General features: G+C 39.8%; 1 protein-coding gene across 1 annotated transcript; it reads left to right on the forward strand.

Moving 5' to 3' along the window:
* Nucleotides 1–8517: 8517 nt before the first annotated feature.
* Nucleotides 8518–18254, forward strand: LOC108679733 (putative glycerophosphocholine phosphodiesterase GPCPD1 homolog 1; the record flags this gene model as incomplete). Its single annotated transcript, XM_018168445.2, has 7 exons — nucleotides 8518–8762; nucleotides 10444–10635; nucleotides 11053–11185; nucleotides 11377–11531; nucleotides 13386–13508; nucleotides 15091–15201; nucleotides 18065–18254. Coding segments are annotated over exons 1-7 (964 nt in total), but the record flags the coding sequence as incomplete, so codon positions are not given.
* Nucleotides 18255–19057: the final 803 nt, after the last annotated feature.

Below are 19057 nucleotides of genomic sequence, written 5' to 3' on the forward strand. Positions count from 1 at the left end.
GGAATTGCCTAGCAAATCCTATCCTATAGTTTGATGAGTGACATATATTATCAAATATCTATTGTATCGAGATTTGTTTTTATTGAGTAAGAATTATTGTTATATCGTACTCTACGTCACTGTAATCAGCACGCGTGTCTTATAATGAACCCCATGTGATATAAGTTAAGGTTTTCTTAGCCTGAACATTGTTCCTGATGACCAATCGACTGCCTTGTGAACTACGTAGTCACTTTACGTTAAGTATCTCTGGACTCTCTGAACAATCAGCTTCTGATAAACATTCCGTTCGAAAAGTTTCGTCTTCATTTATTTTTGAAAGATGAATAGTTGCAACATGTATGCATTCCTTTAAGAAGTTGCTGGTGCATTAGACATGTTTCATGGTGTGGTATTGACGAGTGCTAAAGTTGATCTGCTACATCTAGTACACGCTTGTCGTATTACTTGCATTGTAGTTTGTATCTGTGATGTGTTCACACTCTTAGAAAAAAACGGTAACAAAACGGTCCCACTGGCGTTCTAGTGGCCGGTCGCCCCGTGAAAATAAACTGTTTCGCCATTTTTATCAGATGCTTTACGGATTTCTAGTGTTAAATTAGAATAAAAACGGCGACACGGTGTTTCTTTTCACGTGCCAACCGGCCACTGAAACGCCGGTAATCCCGTTAACGGGAATTTTTCTAACAGTGCAATAGGAGAACTCAAAAGTACAGGTACGGCCTACTCACCTAGCCGCTATACTATATGGTCAGTCGCTATGCAGCAAGATTTGTTATAAATAGTAATTCATTGTTCCTACTTTGAAACTGTATGTTGGTACGTAATACTCAGTTTTTTCTTTCATATTACTGTTGATAATTATACTGGCTCTGTTCTTTATTGTGAGTTTTACTTACACTGTAACATTTGCCGCATTCATGCAGGTGAAGAAAATGTCATCGGACATCTAATGTTCTGGTCTTCCTTTCTCCGGTCGCCGCAGTTGCTTTGCTCCGAGTGCCGTGTACAGCTCTTCATTTTTCCTTATAGGCTTACCACGCTTTAAACTTCCTTGTTTATTAAATAAATTGAAAAAAAAATCCCGCATGCACAGTTGGCCTCTCATGAGCACGTTTAAAATTCAGTAGCTGGACGGTTTTTACTCGGCGATATTTCATCCCTGCGTTATCATGTGGATTGCAGCAACCAAATATAACGCATTCCTAGACATTCTCGAGTTTTTGTTATCTTTACTGATTTGTGAAGTTCACAATGGCACTTTTAAGTAACGCGTTTCGAACGCCCAGTCCTAAAGCTTATTAGAAAAAATTGCTTTCACAAAAATAAATTAAATTCGTGCATGAAATATTCTTCATAAAAATTATGGTTAATATCCCTTGATCTGAAACTGAAGCCAAACTCGTTCAAGAAAAGACTAGAGGAGCATATCTTGAGTCTTGAAATGCCTAGTACCCTATGGAACAATAAAATCTAGAAACGACTTCAAACCACCGTCCATCGAAAAGATTCGATCAAAAGAACTGTTTTTTAACTGGGCAGGGTGGCCCAGTGGTTACAGTTCAGAGTATCGGGATTGGAGCAGAGAGGTGCGGGTTCGATCCCAGCAGTTTCTGGTCAGAATCGATGGTTAATATTTTAAGCGCAGCAGAATTGGAGCAGTGAGTTGCGTGTTCGAGACTACAACAAGCTGTGAATGTTCTGCAATGTTAAGAATCGGCGACAGGCCTACAGCCTAATGAACGCTGAAACCGCTATTATTGTTATTTAGATCTGTGACCATTACTGAAGAAGTCACGAAAAGTACAGCGTACAGGTACCGGCGACAGGCCAATCCAGGCCTATTATTCTACGCCAAAGATACTATACTAATATATCTCCTTGAGGCTAGCCAAAAAATGAAAAAATGCTTTGATTAGGAGAACCTCGGGTAAATAAATGCATGTGTCTCAGTGCCCCTGCCTGGCGTACGATTAGGCACTACTTTGCTCGGATTTTTAAAAGTATAAGTTGATTTAAACCTTTGAATATCCCTTGCGATGATATTTTTTCCATCTATAACCTAAAACTGGAAGCAGAGACCTATCCTAAACCGGCGTGCGTACCTGAAACTGCGCGTATTTCATATTTAAAACATATTTGGTCGATGAGCATGTTCACTCTAACCCAAGATTGAGCTGTAATAATTCAATATGAGCGATAGCTGTCCTTAAAATTCCAAAAAAAAATATTAATAAATGTCATCGAGTTCGACTACTTACATTGTATGCAATCAATTTGTGTGCACGCGCCAAAGAATTTAAAATGTTCTCCCTTAGTATCATTACTCCAGTTAATACCTGCTTGTTCAGGTCTCTATGCACAAGCCCTTGCCACTGCGTAGATTGCTGCTGCTGAACAGCACAAATAGCTTTACAATGCGGTTGATGCATTCCCTTGCTTCATTGCTGTAAATGATTCAGATCTAAATTAGACTGTTATGTTGCAATGAGTGTGCAAAATGCAGAGTTGGCAACAGTGCCAGCGTCTCGTCAGGGCTGCACGTGCAACTAGTACGAGGTTAGCATGGACGGCGCGTGCCGGAAGCGTGGCGCGCGAGAAAAAATGATATGCAGTCATTGCAGTACTTCTAAAACATGTAATCTAAAACGGGTTTATTCATCCTTGCGCAATCTAGAATGATTTTATTCATCCTATTATAATTTAAATTATTTTGTTAGTCTTATAATATCATTACAATTGGATTTGTTCATTTTGTTGGTAGCGTGATTAATAAAAACACTTTTATTCGCTGTTCAAAGTTGAGGTTTTTTGAAACATATTTGCATTTCAGAAGCTTAATCATCGATATATTGAACAAAATAATCTTTAATTAACTTCGATGCTATTATTTCTTCCTGCTCGGAATTTTCTTACAATAACTTTGATGACATTGTTCTATCTTGTGTCAGTTCAGCAGAAGTGCAGCGAACATGTTTTATGCAAAGGCAGCCAGCCATTAACGTTGTTTTTCTCGACATAGTTCCCTCGCAACTTTTTTTCGTAGTTAGGTTAATGTTCGGACAAAGATCAAATAGAGTTCGGAAAAAATTAATGTCAGACAAGCGTCCCTGAATAACGGTATTTGGATTACGTGATTATAAAATTGCAGGGAATATCGATTCATGGTAACGTCGGGTTAAACCCACCTACTAACATTTATTTTTTGTTAGCCCTGTTTCCAAAAGGGGATCGTTCTGGTATTTCATTTACGACATAAATGAATGATTAAAATGGACTAGATTTTGCAACCTGCTTCCAGAAATTCAGACGCGTATAATGCTGCTCTGCGCCTTAATTAACGTACTCGTACTCGATTCTTGAATATACGTCGCACCTATATAGCCTGTCAGTCATGCTTTGTATGTTGGTAAGGGAGGTACGCATGTGCTGCGCTAGGATTCTACAGGACTACATTGCGTCACGACTGTCCGGTAGACTGGACAACTGTTGTTGGCAATGCTAGAGGATTTCTGTAGTACAGTAGTAAACACAGCACACAATAGGATATCAATCACGCTTCATTAGAAAAAATTGAGCAACGTTTTATTTTTGAATTTTTCAGAATAAGATAAAGAATTAATTTTTATGCAACCCCGAATTTTCCTAAAATCATGGGTTGACTGTTTGACACAATCATTAACAGCAATTTTCTAAACTAGGGCTGCTTCATGGGCATAAATCTGCTGGTTTTCTCTCATTCTTTTACCAAAAAATTAGGCTAGGGAAGCCGTAAAATTGACTGCTATTGTGTTACAATGCAGTTTTTAGATTATGGCCATGGCCATTGGCTCCTGGTGTTGGTTCTTGTTTTGTATTCCAGTAAACCTAAGACCTTTTAGTTTTATAAAATATAAACCATGCCGTGGATTCTGCCACCTGATTCTTTTAGCCAATACTGATAACTGTAATGTGCATAACTTATATATCATTATTACCATGGGACTGGGTATACTTAACTAACTCAAGTGTGGGAAACATCAACCTTTAGAGCTGCAACTAGAGCTTTCCTCCAATTTCTGGAACTGTAAGATTTCTGCCAGGTGAATTACTGAATTACCTTCTGAGTTCTGGGCTTCTATCTAATTGTTAACTAAAGTGCACAATCGGGCCGCAAGATTCCAATTGTATTAAAAATTTGTCACATTGGAGCTGCGAGATTTCAGAAAAAAGTAGGAAAATTCCAATCCTGGCGTATACATCATTAAACATTAATAATAATAATACATGTATGCCTATAAGGCCTACTTCAATAAGTTCAATTCAATCTCACCAGGCACAAGGCAGATGTCAATAATGGAGGCTTGGAAGCTTCATAATCTTTGATCTTTCTTCATAAGGCTTGCCTTTTAATCCCAGAATTATCCTTGTTGCAAGTCTTGAACATTCTTGATTCAATTTCTGTCTTTTTCTAGTTTTGGTGACCACACTGTAACTGCATTTCCAAACTCTAGGCTTGGACGCATGACAGCAACAGCCAACCATAGTGGCAATGCAGATATTTTTTAGACTTGCCTTCAAGTTTAATTTTAAGTCAGATCAGCAAAGTATCATGCATGGTCAGGAAGATGTGCCAGATGCGCGGAAATTTATTTTGTCATTTTAACGACCTGCGCAGTGCGCCGTACTATGCTGGTAAAAAAAATGCACCGTGCGCTGTACTTTAGAAAGCTAAAATAGTTTTACTATTTTAGTCGACAATATATGCGAGTATATTGACTACGCGAGTCGAACTGACAATAATAAAATGTAAGACATGTCCGGGTTACTTCTGACTCTTCCGCTTGTCCGCCTTGTCGGATACGGAACGTACGATAATCGTAAACTGCGGCTATTATACATACGAAATGTAAACAGACGGTGTTCAGTGTTGCCATATGACTTTGGAGAAAATTTCTTCTAAAATAAAGTTCTAGATTTCTCATTCACCAAATTTCCGTACCAAGAAAAATCATATATTATTGAAAGATAATTTAAGGCATACTGTACTGAGTAATGTGAGTATTACGTCTGTTCCTCCACATACTGCTTGTGCGCGGCAGCGCGACGTAGAATTAATGGCCGGGATTGCGCGAACATGTGCGCGAAGAGAATCAATTTTCATTACATTGCGCCAACTGAGCACAGCAATAGCTTAAAAAAAGTGAAAATGCGCGGGAAAATTCACCGAAAACATACATCATCCTGAGTGTGGAGTATCATGGTCATGGATAACAGCATCATCATACATCATAAGATATTGTTTTAAATCTTGAGTCAATGAGAAAATTAAAAATGATCTGATTCTAAAAATTTGCTGGTTTGCCACTATGCAGCTGACAAACAACAGCTTCATCGCTTCTGCATTTATGTACTTGTAAGAGCGTCTGATCAGTCCAAGTGGTTTATTGGCTTGGCTTTTTTCATCTCTATCATGGGTAGCTTTTGTCTAATTTTCAAGTTGGCTGTTGGCACTGTGTATGTAGGCCCCTTCCTGTAAGTTTATCTGGCAAATGCCAAAGAGCTTGAGGGTTACTATGTTCCGCACTGACTCTCTGCTACCAAGATGACTTTCTTTCCAAGCATGGAAAGAAAGAAAAAAATGCATGGTCATCTTTCTTCCAGGATGACCATGCATCTTGCCAGATGAAGGCCTCAGCAGCATTATCTACATGTCTGTTTGCCAATTAGACAGCCTGTTGTACCATTTAACCCCTCCCCCACTTTTAAACCAACATTCATCATCTAACTGTGGGTCAGAGACTTGTTGGAGGACCCAAAATGTGCGTCCAGGAATGAGGTCATTTAGTGCACCAGTCAGCTTGGTCTTGTAGATGAAAACACCCTCACAGCTTGGCAATTTTTTTGCATCAACCCAGCAGTCAACCCATGATGTGCATCATCAAGGTCTTGTGACAAACCATGCTGAAGGTGGACAGCAGTTTAAGCAGGTCATTCAGCTGACGCGCCATACAGTCAAACGTTTGAATCACCAGTGAAATGGAGTATGGACATTATCGCAATCGCCAATCGGGGAAAGCTGAGTTGACTTGTTTGCTGCTCATGTTAGGGAACATTATCCTGGGTCCAAGACAATACTCAGTGATGGGCTGCAATTGACAAACAGTCCACCTACAGCCTGTGGTTTGTATATACCGTCACAGGAGCAGTTGCATGGAGGCTTAACCACATGCATGGCATCCTGTAGGCTCAAAAATTACTAGATTGCTTAAGTCGCAAGTTTACCAGGAATTTAAAAGCAAAGAAAACAGCCAGAATATTAACCATTTCATAAGAATGAAAACGTTTCGGAGTCCAGCTCCATTGTCAGTTCAAAAGTTCAAAACCTATAAGAAAGTAAGAATCAATTAGAAAACTAAATTCACATCGAAGATAAAAACATAAATTGACAAAATAAAGAATAATTGTCCTCTTGATTTTAAACCTGTTTTTTATAACCGATATGTCGATGATACTTTTTTACTGTTCAAGCATCCTTCTCATGTGGCCCTTTTCTTTGATTATCTGAACCTCCAACATCAGTCAATAAAATTCACCATGGAGCTTGAAACCAACAATAGTTTGTCTTTTCTTGATTGTAATGTTACAAAATTTAATGGCCGTTTCCAAACCTCTGTGTTCAGAAAGCAAACGTTTACCGGTTTAAACACCAGCTTTTTTAGTTTTTGCTCATTTCGTTTTAAATTAAATGGGATTAAAACATTATTAAATCGTGGCTTCCGTATTTGTTCAACTTTCAATGCTATGCACACTGAATTTGAGTTTTTGCGCAGCATTTTTTCTTTAAATGGGTTTCCATTGCAACTGATTTATAGTCAAATTAAGAAATTCATGTCAAGGCAATATAATGAAGTTGTTCCCGATTGTGACAGTAGGAACCTGATTTATTGTTCTTTTCCCTACTTTGGTAAAGCATCTGAGACTATGGCTAGGGAATTGAAAGATTTGATCAATAAATATCTTCCGAATGTAAATCTGCAGGTGCTATTGGTGAATAACTTCAAAATCGGTTCGTTTTTCAAGTATAAAGATATCAATAGTTACCTCTGTTTATGCGTTCGTCCCTAGTATATAGATACAGTTGTGCGCAGTGCGCATCAGCGTACGTCGGTATGACGTCTCGCAATTTTTACACTAGGCTGGCGGAGCATAAGGGCAGAAGCTTTAGAACGGGAACAATACTTGCGCATCCTCCTCATTCAGCTGTGCGTGTCCATGCCGAGCAGTGCAATGTTCCGGTGTTTGATAGTGATTTCAGAGTTCTAGCTTACACGACCGGTGTTACTGACCTACGGATTTTAGAATCCCTGTACATTTTTAAACAGAAACCTGGTTTAAATGCAGCCTTCAGCTCCTATCCCCTTGAAATTGTAAATAGATAGGCCTGTCTCCCTATGTGTATTTGTTCTTTATTTTGTCAATTTATGTTTTTATCTTCGATGTGAATTTAGTTTTCTAATTGATTCTTACTTTCTTATAGGTTTTGAACTTTTGAACTGACGATGGAGCTGGACTCCGAAACGTTTTCATTCTTAAGAAATGGTTAATATTCTGGCTGTTTTCTTTGCTTTTAAAATCCTGTAGGCTGAATTAATTGTCATATTACATGCTCTGGAGCTTGTTGTGAGACAAATCTATACTGGGTTACTTTCTCACTGCATAACTCTTATCTGGCTAACTTATTTTCTCTTTCTCATCTCTATACTGGCCTATACTCCTTGGAGGAGACAACTTTTACTGAAATGTTTAACATGTATTAATATGATTAACAATCACTACCTATTTAATGCAAACAAATCACCTGGCTACTCTGTGGTGCACAAGTGCTGCCTTGGTTTAAGCTCTGATGTAAAGCCTTAAGGCCGCCTGGTAAAGTATCCAAGAATCTTTGAAACAATACTGAAACTTCCCAAGTATATTCTGCTGAGCCCAGGTGTAACATGAGGACATCGTTTGGCGTATATGTTCACCTTCAAGCCAACAACTGCAACAACTGGTTAATGTAATACCCTCTACAATTCCAGCCTGCTGGTCTAATCACTAGGCTGATTCATTTGAACAATTTAAACCTGCTCTGTGACTCTATTCTGAAAAAACTCTGCATAGTGGGTCCCACATTTGAGTTCTAGAGTTACCTGGCCATTTTTCATATAAAACAATTTAATATTAGTCAGAAGTTCAAAACCATGATTTATGTCATTAAATTACCACTTTGAAATTTCCAAGCCATTGAAATCTTACTAGTATGTTTGAATTTAAATCTATTACCAAAATATATATTTTTTTCTTATAGACAAGCAGATGACTTAAATAATATTTAGGCAAATGTTGATATGTCTGATATTTAGGCAAATGTTTTTTAATTTCATTTGTTACAATGTATTGTTGAATGTGTAAATTTGGGTTGTATGAGAACTAGACTGATAATAAATGATTGTGATTGTTTTGTATTACTACCTCTTATGTATATACTTTCCTCAGAAATTGAAATTTGGATTGAAATCCACCTGTTTTAATTGAGAAAACTTCCAAGTGTTCTAACTTTCAAAATTGTTTGTTTATAGTCCAATATTTTACAGAGGTTTTAATATTTGTTTTGCACATCATTCATATGAATATGTTATTGAACTGAGAATATATATACAGGCAAAACATTTGTCAGTATGATAAAGAATAGGCAGTGGGTTTTTACTGTTGCTGCTAAAACCAGCGTCAATGAAGTGGTAAGTTATTTGTTCTGTTTGATTACACAATCAAATGATATATTCACTTTGATATACATTAGTTATGAAGCTCATTTCCTTTTTTTCCTAGCACAATGCATTAATTCAGTTTCATCAAATTTGTATGTGTAACTCATGAACTTGTTGCTGGTAGTGAATGATAAATAAACCAGATAAGACAAATAAATTGCTAATTAATTTTTTAGTACAGTTTTTTAGCTTGTGCACCATACAACTCCAATAACTGGTTGGAGTTGTACAGTAAAGCTCCCAGCAATTATATGTATATTATTGAAGTGAAATATAGGAAAATGATGGGGGGAAAAGAAAGCCCAAGAAATATTCAAGAGAGTTTATTACTGGGCCTTTTTATGCGGCCTGCATCATGTAATTTTAGATAATTTTTTTGGCTGGATCTGATCATGATTATTTAGAAGATATTTCAAATAGCCCATTTATTTCAAATTCCATGGCATATTCTTTAAAGGTGTTGTTCCAGTTATTTTATGCATTATTCATTCTAATATGCATGCTGGTTATTTCTCAATCACCAGCATTTTCTCAAAAATGTTCTCTGTCACATGGATAATTTTGTACAACATTATTTTATATTACATTATTGGATTAATTGAACTTTTTCTGTAAATACTTAACTTTTTTATTGGAATACATTTAAGCATATTGTATATGCATCAATTTATTTCAAATTGAGTAAAATAAATAATGGACTTGCCTCCTAGCTAGGGCGTTGCCTTGATTACTGTACTTGGTGCTTGTTGCTCAACAGAGTTGGGTTGAGCTGTGATGGAGTTTTGTGTTAGGTTGTTGCTTGACAGAGTTGGGTTGAGCTGTGAAGGAGTTTTGTGTTAGGTTGTTGCCTGACAGAGTTGGGTTGAGCTGTGAAGGTGTTTTGTGTTAGGTTGTTGCTACAGTTCAGAGTACCAGGATTGGAGCAGAGAGGCGCGGGTTCGATCCCAGCTCTATGCGCCAGTTTCTGGTCAGAATCGGCAAGGAGGCCGGGCGGTTAAGCAAAGCAAAATTGAAGCAGTGAGCTGCGAGTTCGAGACCGCAAGAAGCTGTGGATGTTCAGCGATGTTAAGAATCAGCAACAGGCCTACGGCCTAATAAACGCTGAAACCGCTATTATATTATTATAACAGAGTTGAGTTGAACTGTGAAGGTGTTTTGTGCCAGGTTGTTGCTTGACAGAGTTGGGTTGAGATGTGAAGGTGTTTTGTGCCAGGTTGTTGCTTGACAGAGTTGGGTTGAACTGTGAAGGTGTTTTGTGTTAGGTTGTTGGGTTGAGCTGTGGGGTCTCCAACATGTGATGGCAGTCAGAAGATAAATTTTGATTTTGTCATGCAGTTCACCCCATGTGTACCTGCACAGATTTTTATAAATGGAGTAATTGTAATTTCATTTGTAAACTAATCATTGGATGGTGCTTGCTTAATTTCAAGATGGCCAGAAATGGTTGTAGATACTACCCTATAGGCTATAGGTATATGTATAGATACTTGTTATTATTTTTGATATGAAGAATTTGTCAAGGCTGTTTTTATCAGGTTTAGGTCTACAAATTTAGTTATTGAAGAAATTTGGATGTAATTTTGTAAAATACATGCCATGGATGGTATTTTCTAATTAAAATTTGGATAAAGATGATGTTGATGATGTCTAGGTGTGCATTGTTGGGTCATGTGCTGAGCTGGGAGCTTGGAACCCTCGTCAAATCGTAGCCCTGCAGAAGGTTCCCAGCGGTGGAGATGACGCCTCGTCTCTCACTTGGGAGTCTTCCGTTGACTCGCATGAAGAGGCTGCAGCAGATGAAGAAACTTTATGGACCATAACAATGGAACTTCCACCTGAACAGGTACTGTTTTCAACTGAATGCTGTACTCTAAACCCTCTTCTGATATTTTATATTACCATAAAACAGGGTGATTTGAACTATTTTGACTCTGAGAAAAGAAAACCCTAGCTACTCAAGAAGTTCTTGCCTTAGAAAATTTGTGTTGGCTCTTGAAGTACCATGAGATAGCCTACAAATGCAATAAAGATATAGGTATATTTACATATTTACTCTTTGACTATTTGTATCACAAAAAAATAAGCTCTAATAATGGCCCAAGTCAGTTCCTTTTACAGTACCTTTTTAGTGTGATGGAAAGGTAGATGCGTAATCAGATGCTGCAGTAGATGATAAAACAATATTCCTAAATGCATAATTATTTATCACCATTGAAGACTACATATTGTTAGAAGCTAACTGCAAGCATTGATTGTTTAGGTTGAGTACCGGTTCTGTGTGGCTGTGCAAGCCTCGGATGCCAGTCTCAAGGAGCCCGTGTATGCAATACGTTGGTGGGAGACGCACTTCATCCCACGCATCATCCCTGCTAATGTTCTGCATGACCCTGCAGGTATGGCCTCTATAACTCCCTTATTAGGTCATCTTGCATACATTATAACAAGTGTGAAGATGGACATTAGTCTTTATCTATTTCGCAGTATGTACTCCGCATGCAATAAAATGAAATGCTGCATTTAGAAAATAATTCTTTGTTATTAATGGGCGTGTTAGCTAACTTATTTAACCATAATGTATTTGCAGAAGAAACAATCAGCCAGTTTGGTGTAAGCCTTGGACAGTTCAAGTTGGAGTCTGGTTGGCTGGTGTATGACAGTGCCGTGCAACTGAAGCTTTGTCTCTCTAAGAACCATGCTCGACCCATCACCTTCTGGCGCAAGAAGTACAAAGACAGCAAGGTAATTGTGCTCCTACTTTATTCTCTTCTTCCAATTGTTCTAATTTGTTCATAATTATATATCATTCTTCTGTTTGATCTAGAGCTACCAACACCATTCTATTTATATTCTCATAATACTGAATTCTTTGTATGAAAATATAAAATTTCAAAGAAACTTCCTGAGCTACTTCACTGACATTTTTATGTGGTGCTGCATTTGCTGACGTAATGCTCTTATATGCTGTTCATTATAGGCCTGGTGTAATGGGTCGTCTTTATTTGTTAAAAATGGGAAGGCATTCAAGGTTCTGTGTAATCCAAGAGGATAAATGAAAGATGGCCTCCCAACTTCCCTTATAGACATCTTCATCCACCTAGTGGTTCTTTTCTCTTTTGTTCAACTTTATTTATTGATACAAAACCTAGGTAATTATTAAGGAACTTGAAATTTAAACCTAATTGGGATCTTCATATAACTGAACTTAACTTAAGACTTAAACTTAAGAAACTTCCCAAATGCTTGCCATTTCTAGTGGTACTGTCTCAAAAGTAATGACTACTTTAAAAAGAGAAGGAAAGACGTCCTCAGCAAAGCACAGGTCTAACCGTAAGTCGAAGTTGTCTGAGAGAGACCCTCGGTACCTAAATCAAATTTTGAGGGACAATCAAAAGACCTCGACTGTTAAAATTACTCCAGACCTCAATGGACACCTACAGAACCCAGTTTTCATGCTGTCCGCCGAGAGCTGCACAGATCTGACTTCTATAGAAGAGCTGCAATTAGAAAACCTCTTGTTTCATATACAAATGCTTCAAAAGGTTTAGAGTGGTGTAAAAAACCTCCAGAATTTGACCCTCAAGCAGTGAAAAAATGTTATTTTCTCTGATGAATCATCGTTTACCTTATTTCCAACCTCTGGCAGAGTTTACGTTTGGAGAAAAAGAGTCATGTAATCCTGACTGCCTCCTGCCAACCGGATAACATGGCAAGGGATCTGTGATGATCTTGGGTGCTATTTCTTGGAAATCAGGCGGACCAATGATTTCTCTTCATGGAAGAATCAACAGCCGTGAATATTTAGGAATTTTGGAGGACCAAGTTCATCCAATGGCTCAAGCACTGTTTCCGTAAGGGAACGCCATTTTTCCAAATCGAGAATGCCTCGATCCATACAGCTGAATTGTTGAAAAATGGCACGAGGAACATTCTTATGAAGTTGAGCATCTCATTTGGCCACCACAATCACCAGGCCTGAATATTATCGAGCATTTATGGTCAATTTTAGAGATGCACTTCAGGAGTCGATTTCCACTTTAAAAGAGCTGGAGGGAGTTTTAACTGAAGAATAGGTTAAAATTCCATTGGAATCAATTCACAATTTGTATGAATCAATACCTCGGAGAATTGAAGCTTTAATTTGCCGCAAAAGGTGGACCTACACTACACTCAAATATATTCTGTGGACTTCTCAGGTGTTTCCCTTACTTTGTCTAACTTCAACTCCTGTATATACTGTATCCATTGGCAACTACTCACCAAACACAGGCAGTAAGTGTGAGTTTGAATGAGTGTTGAATCCCCCACTCTGACCCATGAAATATCGGTCTGCAAAAATGCAAAGAGAATGAGATGGAGAGCGCTGACAATACAAATGAGTAATATTCAATATGAATGTCAATATTCAACCTAACTAAACATCAACACGGAGCTGAGCCTGGGGTATTGCTACTACCCCAAGGAGGACCAGGGTAACCACTATTCTCTAGCAGTAAAAGTGACAGCCCATAATTGTTGTATTATGTCTGTGCTGGATTCTTCCTATCTTATTGCTTTGATTGTTGTACTGTTGGAATAAAGTTGTTCTTTTTTAAGGTACGTGTGAAGGTAACGCCTCTGGAGCTCAATACTGAGGGGCAACTGGACGACTCAACCACAGACCACGGCGACTCCCGGGCCGCTCTTAAGACCTCAGCCTGGCCTCTTGTAGAGGTCGCGGTCAGTATACCTGGCAGTGTGTTGGACCTGACCGAGCCTGTACAGCAGTTTGTTGGACCTGACCGAGCCTGTACAGCAGTTTGTTGGACCTGACTGAGCCTGTACAGCAGTTTGTTGGGCCTGACCGAGCCTGTACAGCAGTTTGTTGGGCCTGACCGAGCCTGTACAGCAGTTTGTTGGACCTGACCGAGCCTGTACAGCAGTTTGTTGGACCTGACCGAGCCTGTACAGCAGTTTGTTGGACCTGACTGAGTCTGTACAGCAGTTTGTTGCACCTGACCGAGCCTGTTTAACAGTTTATTCAACCTGACAAAGCAAGCCATATCTGCATTAAGAACGGCCGCACCTAACATATAGAACAGGTGGTATAATCTAGCATAACCTCTTCATCAAGTTATATTCTTGGGGCCCGGTAGTTTTGTCTGAACTGTTGATAGAAGTGAAAGTCTTGTTCTGTCCAAATAAAATTTAATACGCAGAAGCTATGAAAGTAAAATGCGCTAATCTATGAATATTTCACTGTGAGCAAAGTGCATCTTGGGAGACTTGAGGCTTCCATGCATACAAACAAGTGAATAATTTTGCAAAATTAAACTAACGCATCATATTCCAGCCTAACGAAATAATACGTGGAAACACAGGTTAGGTTAGGTCCACCGTCACACGTAAAAATATCGTTCATTCTGCACGACTGTATATCTCAAACTAAATTATATTTTATTCTAGAGCAATCTTACAAATTTACATCCTATTTAAAACAAACAGAAAGTACATAGAAACCAACGAGAAAAGCTTTTGAGCCAGATGTATATACTATTAACCTAGGGTCTAGAATGTAAAACGGACCTGTCGTTTAAAACTGTTAGTAAAACTTTAGTAAAAAATAGTAAAATAGTAAAAACTATTATCAGTCTGCTTATATCGCAAGTTCACAAGGAATTTAAAATCAAAAAAGCCAAGCAAATTCACCATATCGATATTGAAAACGTTTTCGATATCGAAATGGTGAATTTGCTTGTCGTTTTCTTTGCTTGTAAATTCCTTATTAGCATGACATCATCTTACCTCCTGAACTGATGGTATAACTTGACTTAACCTGTGGAGCAGTTAATATAACCTCATCTTACCTCCCGAACAGTTTCAGTTAGATTTTTTTGATAATTAAATTGTTCTAAGTTGATCGCATGAAAGCAGTTGATAGTTTACTAAACTTTGAACAATAAATTATAAAAGTTGTCAGCTTCAACGCAATCTGAAAAGGTCTTGGATAAATTATAATGTAAAAGTGTACGTACTCACACTTATGGGAACATTTCGGAGAAAGTTGATTAATCTCTACCGTGGTTTAGTCGATGCGTTATTTTTAATCTAAAGCTGAACATCAGATATTGGTATTTATAATGACTGATAGCAGGCAACCCTTGCTGCCTTGCATGGCGCATGAAATGTCCCTCACTACACTGGCTTACGTTTGAGATAAATTAATGTAACTGCTCTGTATTTATTATAATATGTCGTATGGGTGTGAGTTTACCACAAATTTAATTTATCTTAAAGTAAAATAAATCTATGTACCCCCAAGGTGCTGGCAGAAGACACGTGTACGTTCACGCGACAGGAGCAGTTCGGTCTGGTCTTCAACGAGGAGGTCTTCACCACGTTCCAGTGCCGCGTCATCAACCCCAACTCTATCGTGAGTCTCTCTCACAAAACTCGCTTTAATTTCCTCTTGGCTTACTAACACTATTTGCTGTGTATGCCGCCTATTTATTACCACCTCTATTACTAAGAGCACTAGTGCAGACATAGAGAATGAGGGCTGCGTGCGGGAAATTGCTGACTTAGCAGGTGCAAAGTGTGGGGCTATAGTTATCGTCATTCTACTGCATCTGTATTGTAGTTTGTACTCATTATTGGAACTCTTGATACGAACAAAGGTAAGAATCTCCCCATGCGTTGCGGCAGTTCCCTGGGTACATTCTGCCATGTCAGCACAACAGACCAGTCCCTAGAAAGTCCCCTGTACACTCTGCCATGTCAGCACAACAGAACATTCCCTAGAATGTTCCCTGTACACTCTGCCATGTCAGCACAACAGACCAGTCCCTAGAATGTCCCCTGTACACTCTGCCATGTCAGCACAACAGACCAGTCCCTAGAATGTCCCCTGTACACTCTGCCATGTCAGCACAACAGACCAGTCCCTAGAATGTCCCCTGTACACTCTGCCATGTCAACACAACAGACCAGTCCCTAGAATGTCCCTGTACACTCTGCCATGTCAACACCTACAGAACATTCCCTAGAATGTCCCTGTACACTCTGCCATGTCAACACCTACAGAACATTCCCTAGAATGTCCCTGTACACTCTGCCATGTCAACACCTACAGACCATACCCTAGAATGTCCCCTGTACACTCTGCCATGTCAACAGAACATTCCCTAGAATGGTGAGAGCGACAGCAAGACATATCATCCACCTGTACAATTGAGCCTTTGCCCTGATGACGAGGTCGCCAGGAGTCTCAGGGAGCTTGCTGTCATGTCTCGCGTGCATGTTCCTTACATGGAAAATGTAAAGCGTTCTTCTGATCGTCTTTACTATGTAATTTATCTGTAGGGGTATCGGTTAAATCATTAGAAAACTTACAATGCAGAGTTCTTATTAATTTTTAATGAACAGCGCTGCAAGCCTTCTTGCAACACTTTCTGGGCTAGGCCAATGTGATGATACGCGGCTGTGCACATCGATAGTTTTTTCTAACACTTTATTCTGCGATTGCGATGCACTATATTTAAATGCTACGCAAGGTTTCGGGTTTTCTTATAAAATTCTATTCACTATGTTGCTCGGGTTTTCTTATGAGTTCTATTCACTATGTTGCTTAAAAGCCGCAATTATCCAGTTGGCCGTAGCCTGAGCATTGCAATGGACCGCAGCTCCCTTTGCGTATGAGAGTTTACTTATCTTATGGACCACAGATATGTCCTCGACCTTTTGCACTTATGATCTTTTGGTGCGTTTTTGAAATATCTTTGAAAGAAATTATGTTGTTTTTCATTTGGAAATTCAATGAAGATTAGTGTGATATTGTGTGAAGAGACTACCTACGCAAAGTTTAAGCTTTGCCCTCAACTTCATACCGTTCCAAACCCCATCCCTCTTGTTCATGGTCTTTTCCTTCTAATTATTGACCAGACTTAATAGCTGATTAACAGATTAATTTAAATCTGATAATCTCGGTTTGTCCCATTATTTGACTGCTTCTAAACACGAATTCATTTCTAATCTCATTGACATTCCAAATTTTGGCGTTAATTAATTCTTAGTTTTTGTTCCCTGACTAATAGATTGTGGAGTGTTGCGGCAGGAGGTTCTTATTTGCCTTCTTGTTTGGTGAGTATTACAGACCACCATGGATGAAGCGGCTCTCGTCTCGGCCCATGGAACAACATGCATTCACCTCTCCTAACTTGCAGCTGGACCTTTGCTGCGCGCCTCCTCAGTTTCCTGCTTAACCCAAGCCAACAACACAACTTATTCTCCTTTACGTCTCTGACAACGTCCAGTTACGAAACTAATTGCAAAGAACGTAAAGAGTTCGCCTTGTTCATATCTATCAATCTCCCAGTAAGGAGCTTAATGAACTTAAAACGTTTTGACGAAACTTTGGTGACTTCCAGCCCTGAAAATGACAATATTCTTGTATTGCTTCATTGACTCAGCTCATGGTTGCAGAGAAGTCGTGTCTCAATGCAACTACAAAGACATACTCTCAGAATTATGTTCCTACTTTGTTGGCAACGATGACTGTGTTACGACGCTTCATTTAAACATGGAAATTAGAGAGGTTTTTGTTGCTGCTCTCCAGAGCCCCGCAACGACTGCTCCCTCTTCTAGCTTCTACTGCCATTTCATGTGTAACATAATATTCAGGTACGGACATCCACAATAACTTCTTGTGCTTATATCCTACCTAACTGTTAAGCTAGACCTGAATAAATACGATTTTATGCGTTTTTTTATTCATATGTTATTATTATGTTTTTATCCATGCAGTAAAGATACATTGCGCAATGTTATAGCCTGGGTGCAATGGTTGTCCATCGAAACCTTAGAGGTTCTGTTGTGGTCTCAGCTCCCCCGGTAATTTTTTGTTCTCTTGTTCACGTTTGAAGGGTTAGGCCGTTATAAGTTGAACGTAACAACAACGTGCATGTGGTGCTGGTAATGACTCTTCCTGTAACGCGTTTGTGTTTCACGGGATTTGCTGTGTTGGGTCATGTTCTTTGGTCCCCATGGAGACTGTGTCTTCATGAGTCATATTCTCACTCACGTTAGTGTGTTTTGAGTAGCCATCAGTAATTCTGTAGTAATGTAGTAATTATTCTGTAAACGTATTTTGGAAGAAAACTTACAAGGGGGGTTTTATGTTACTATCCAGTGCATGTTCATGAATGGGATGCAGTTGTTGCCTTGAGTGATACCATGATATCATCGTTGTATTGAAGTCATGTTGATACAGAGACAAGTTAACGCACGGTTTGTTGCAGGCTTACCTCTTCGACTACTATCTTGACGGCCCCCTGGGGGAGATACCCCGACACATCGGCTGCTCCCACCTCCTGCCCTCCAACCTCAACGAGAACTTCGGTGTTGCCACCATACCCATTACGTCAGCGCAGCACGCGCCTATTGGCCAGCTGACAGGTACGAGGCGCGCGCCTATTGGCCAGCTCACAGGTACGAGGCGCGCGCCTATTGGCCACCTGACAGGTACGAGGCACTCGCCTATTGGCCAGCTGACAGGTACGAGGCGCGCGCCTATTGGCCAGCTGACAGGTACGAGGCACGCGCCTATTGGCCAGCTGACAGGTACGAGGCACGCGCCTATTGGTCAGCTGACAGGTACGAGGCGCGCGGCTATTGGCCAGCTGACAGGTACGAGGCGCGCGCCTATTGGCCAGCTGACAGGTACGAGGCACGCGCCTATTGGCCAGCTGACAGGTACGAGGCACGCGCCTATTGGCCAGCTGACAGGTACGAGGTGCGCGCCTATTGGCCAGCTGACAGGTACGAGGTGCGCGCCTATTGGCCAGCTGACAGGTACGAGGCACGCCTATTGGCCAGCTGACAGGTACGAGGTGCGCGCCTATTGGCCAGCTGACAGGTACGAGGCACGCGCCTATTGGCCAGCTGACAGGTACGAGGCGCGCGCCTATTGGCCAGCTGACAGGTACGAGGCGCGCGCCTATTGGCCAGTTTGCTTAACTTCTTCATGAACTTACTGCACAGAAAAAGACTCCGTACTAATATTTGTGCTGGTAAGCTCACTGTTTTATGCACAAGTCCTAGCGAGTACAAAAGATACAGGATATGCTTCTCGTCGTACAGTTAGTGGCTAAACTGCATTCCATAGCAGGTGACCGATTTATTCTGGTGTTCGCACTCACTGGATAATGCCAAATATACGATGTTTGTATCGTATATATCATCTTTCTGCTGTTAAAACTTGCAAGCACTAGTGTCAGACCTGTTAAATGCTT

Source organism: Hyalella azteca, unplaced genomic scaffold, assembly GCF_000764305.2.
Source record: "Hyalella azteca isolate HAZT.00-mixed unplaced genomic scaffold, Hazt_2.0.2 contig5577, whole genome shotgun sequence".
Classification (NCBI taxonomy): Eukaryota; Metazoa; Arthropoda; class Malacostraca; order Amphipoda; family Hyalellidae; genus Hyalella; species Hyalella azteca.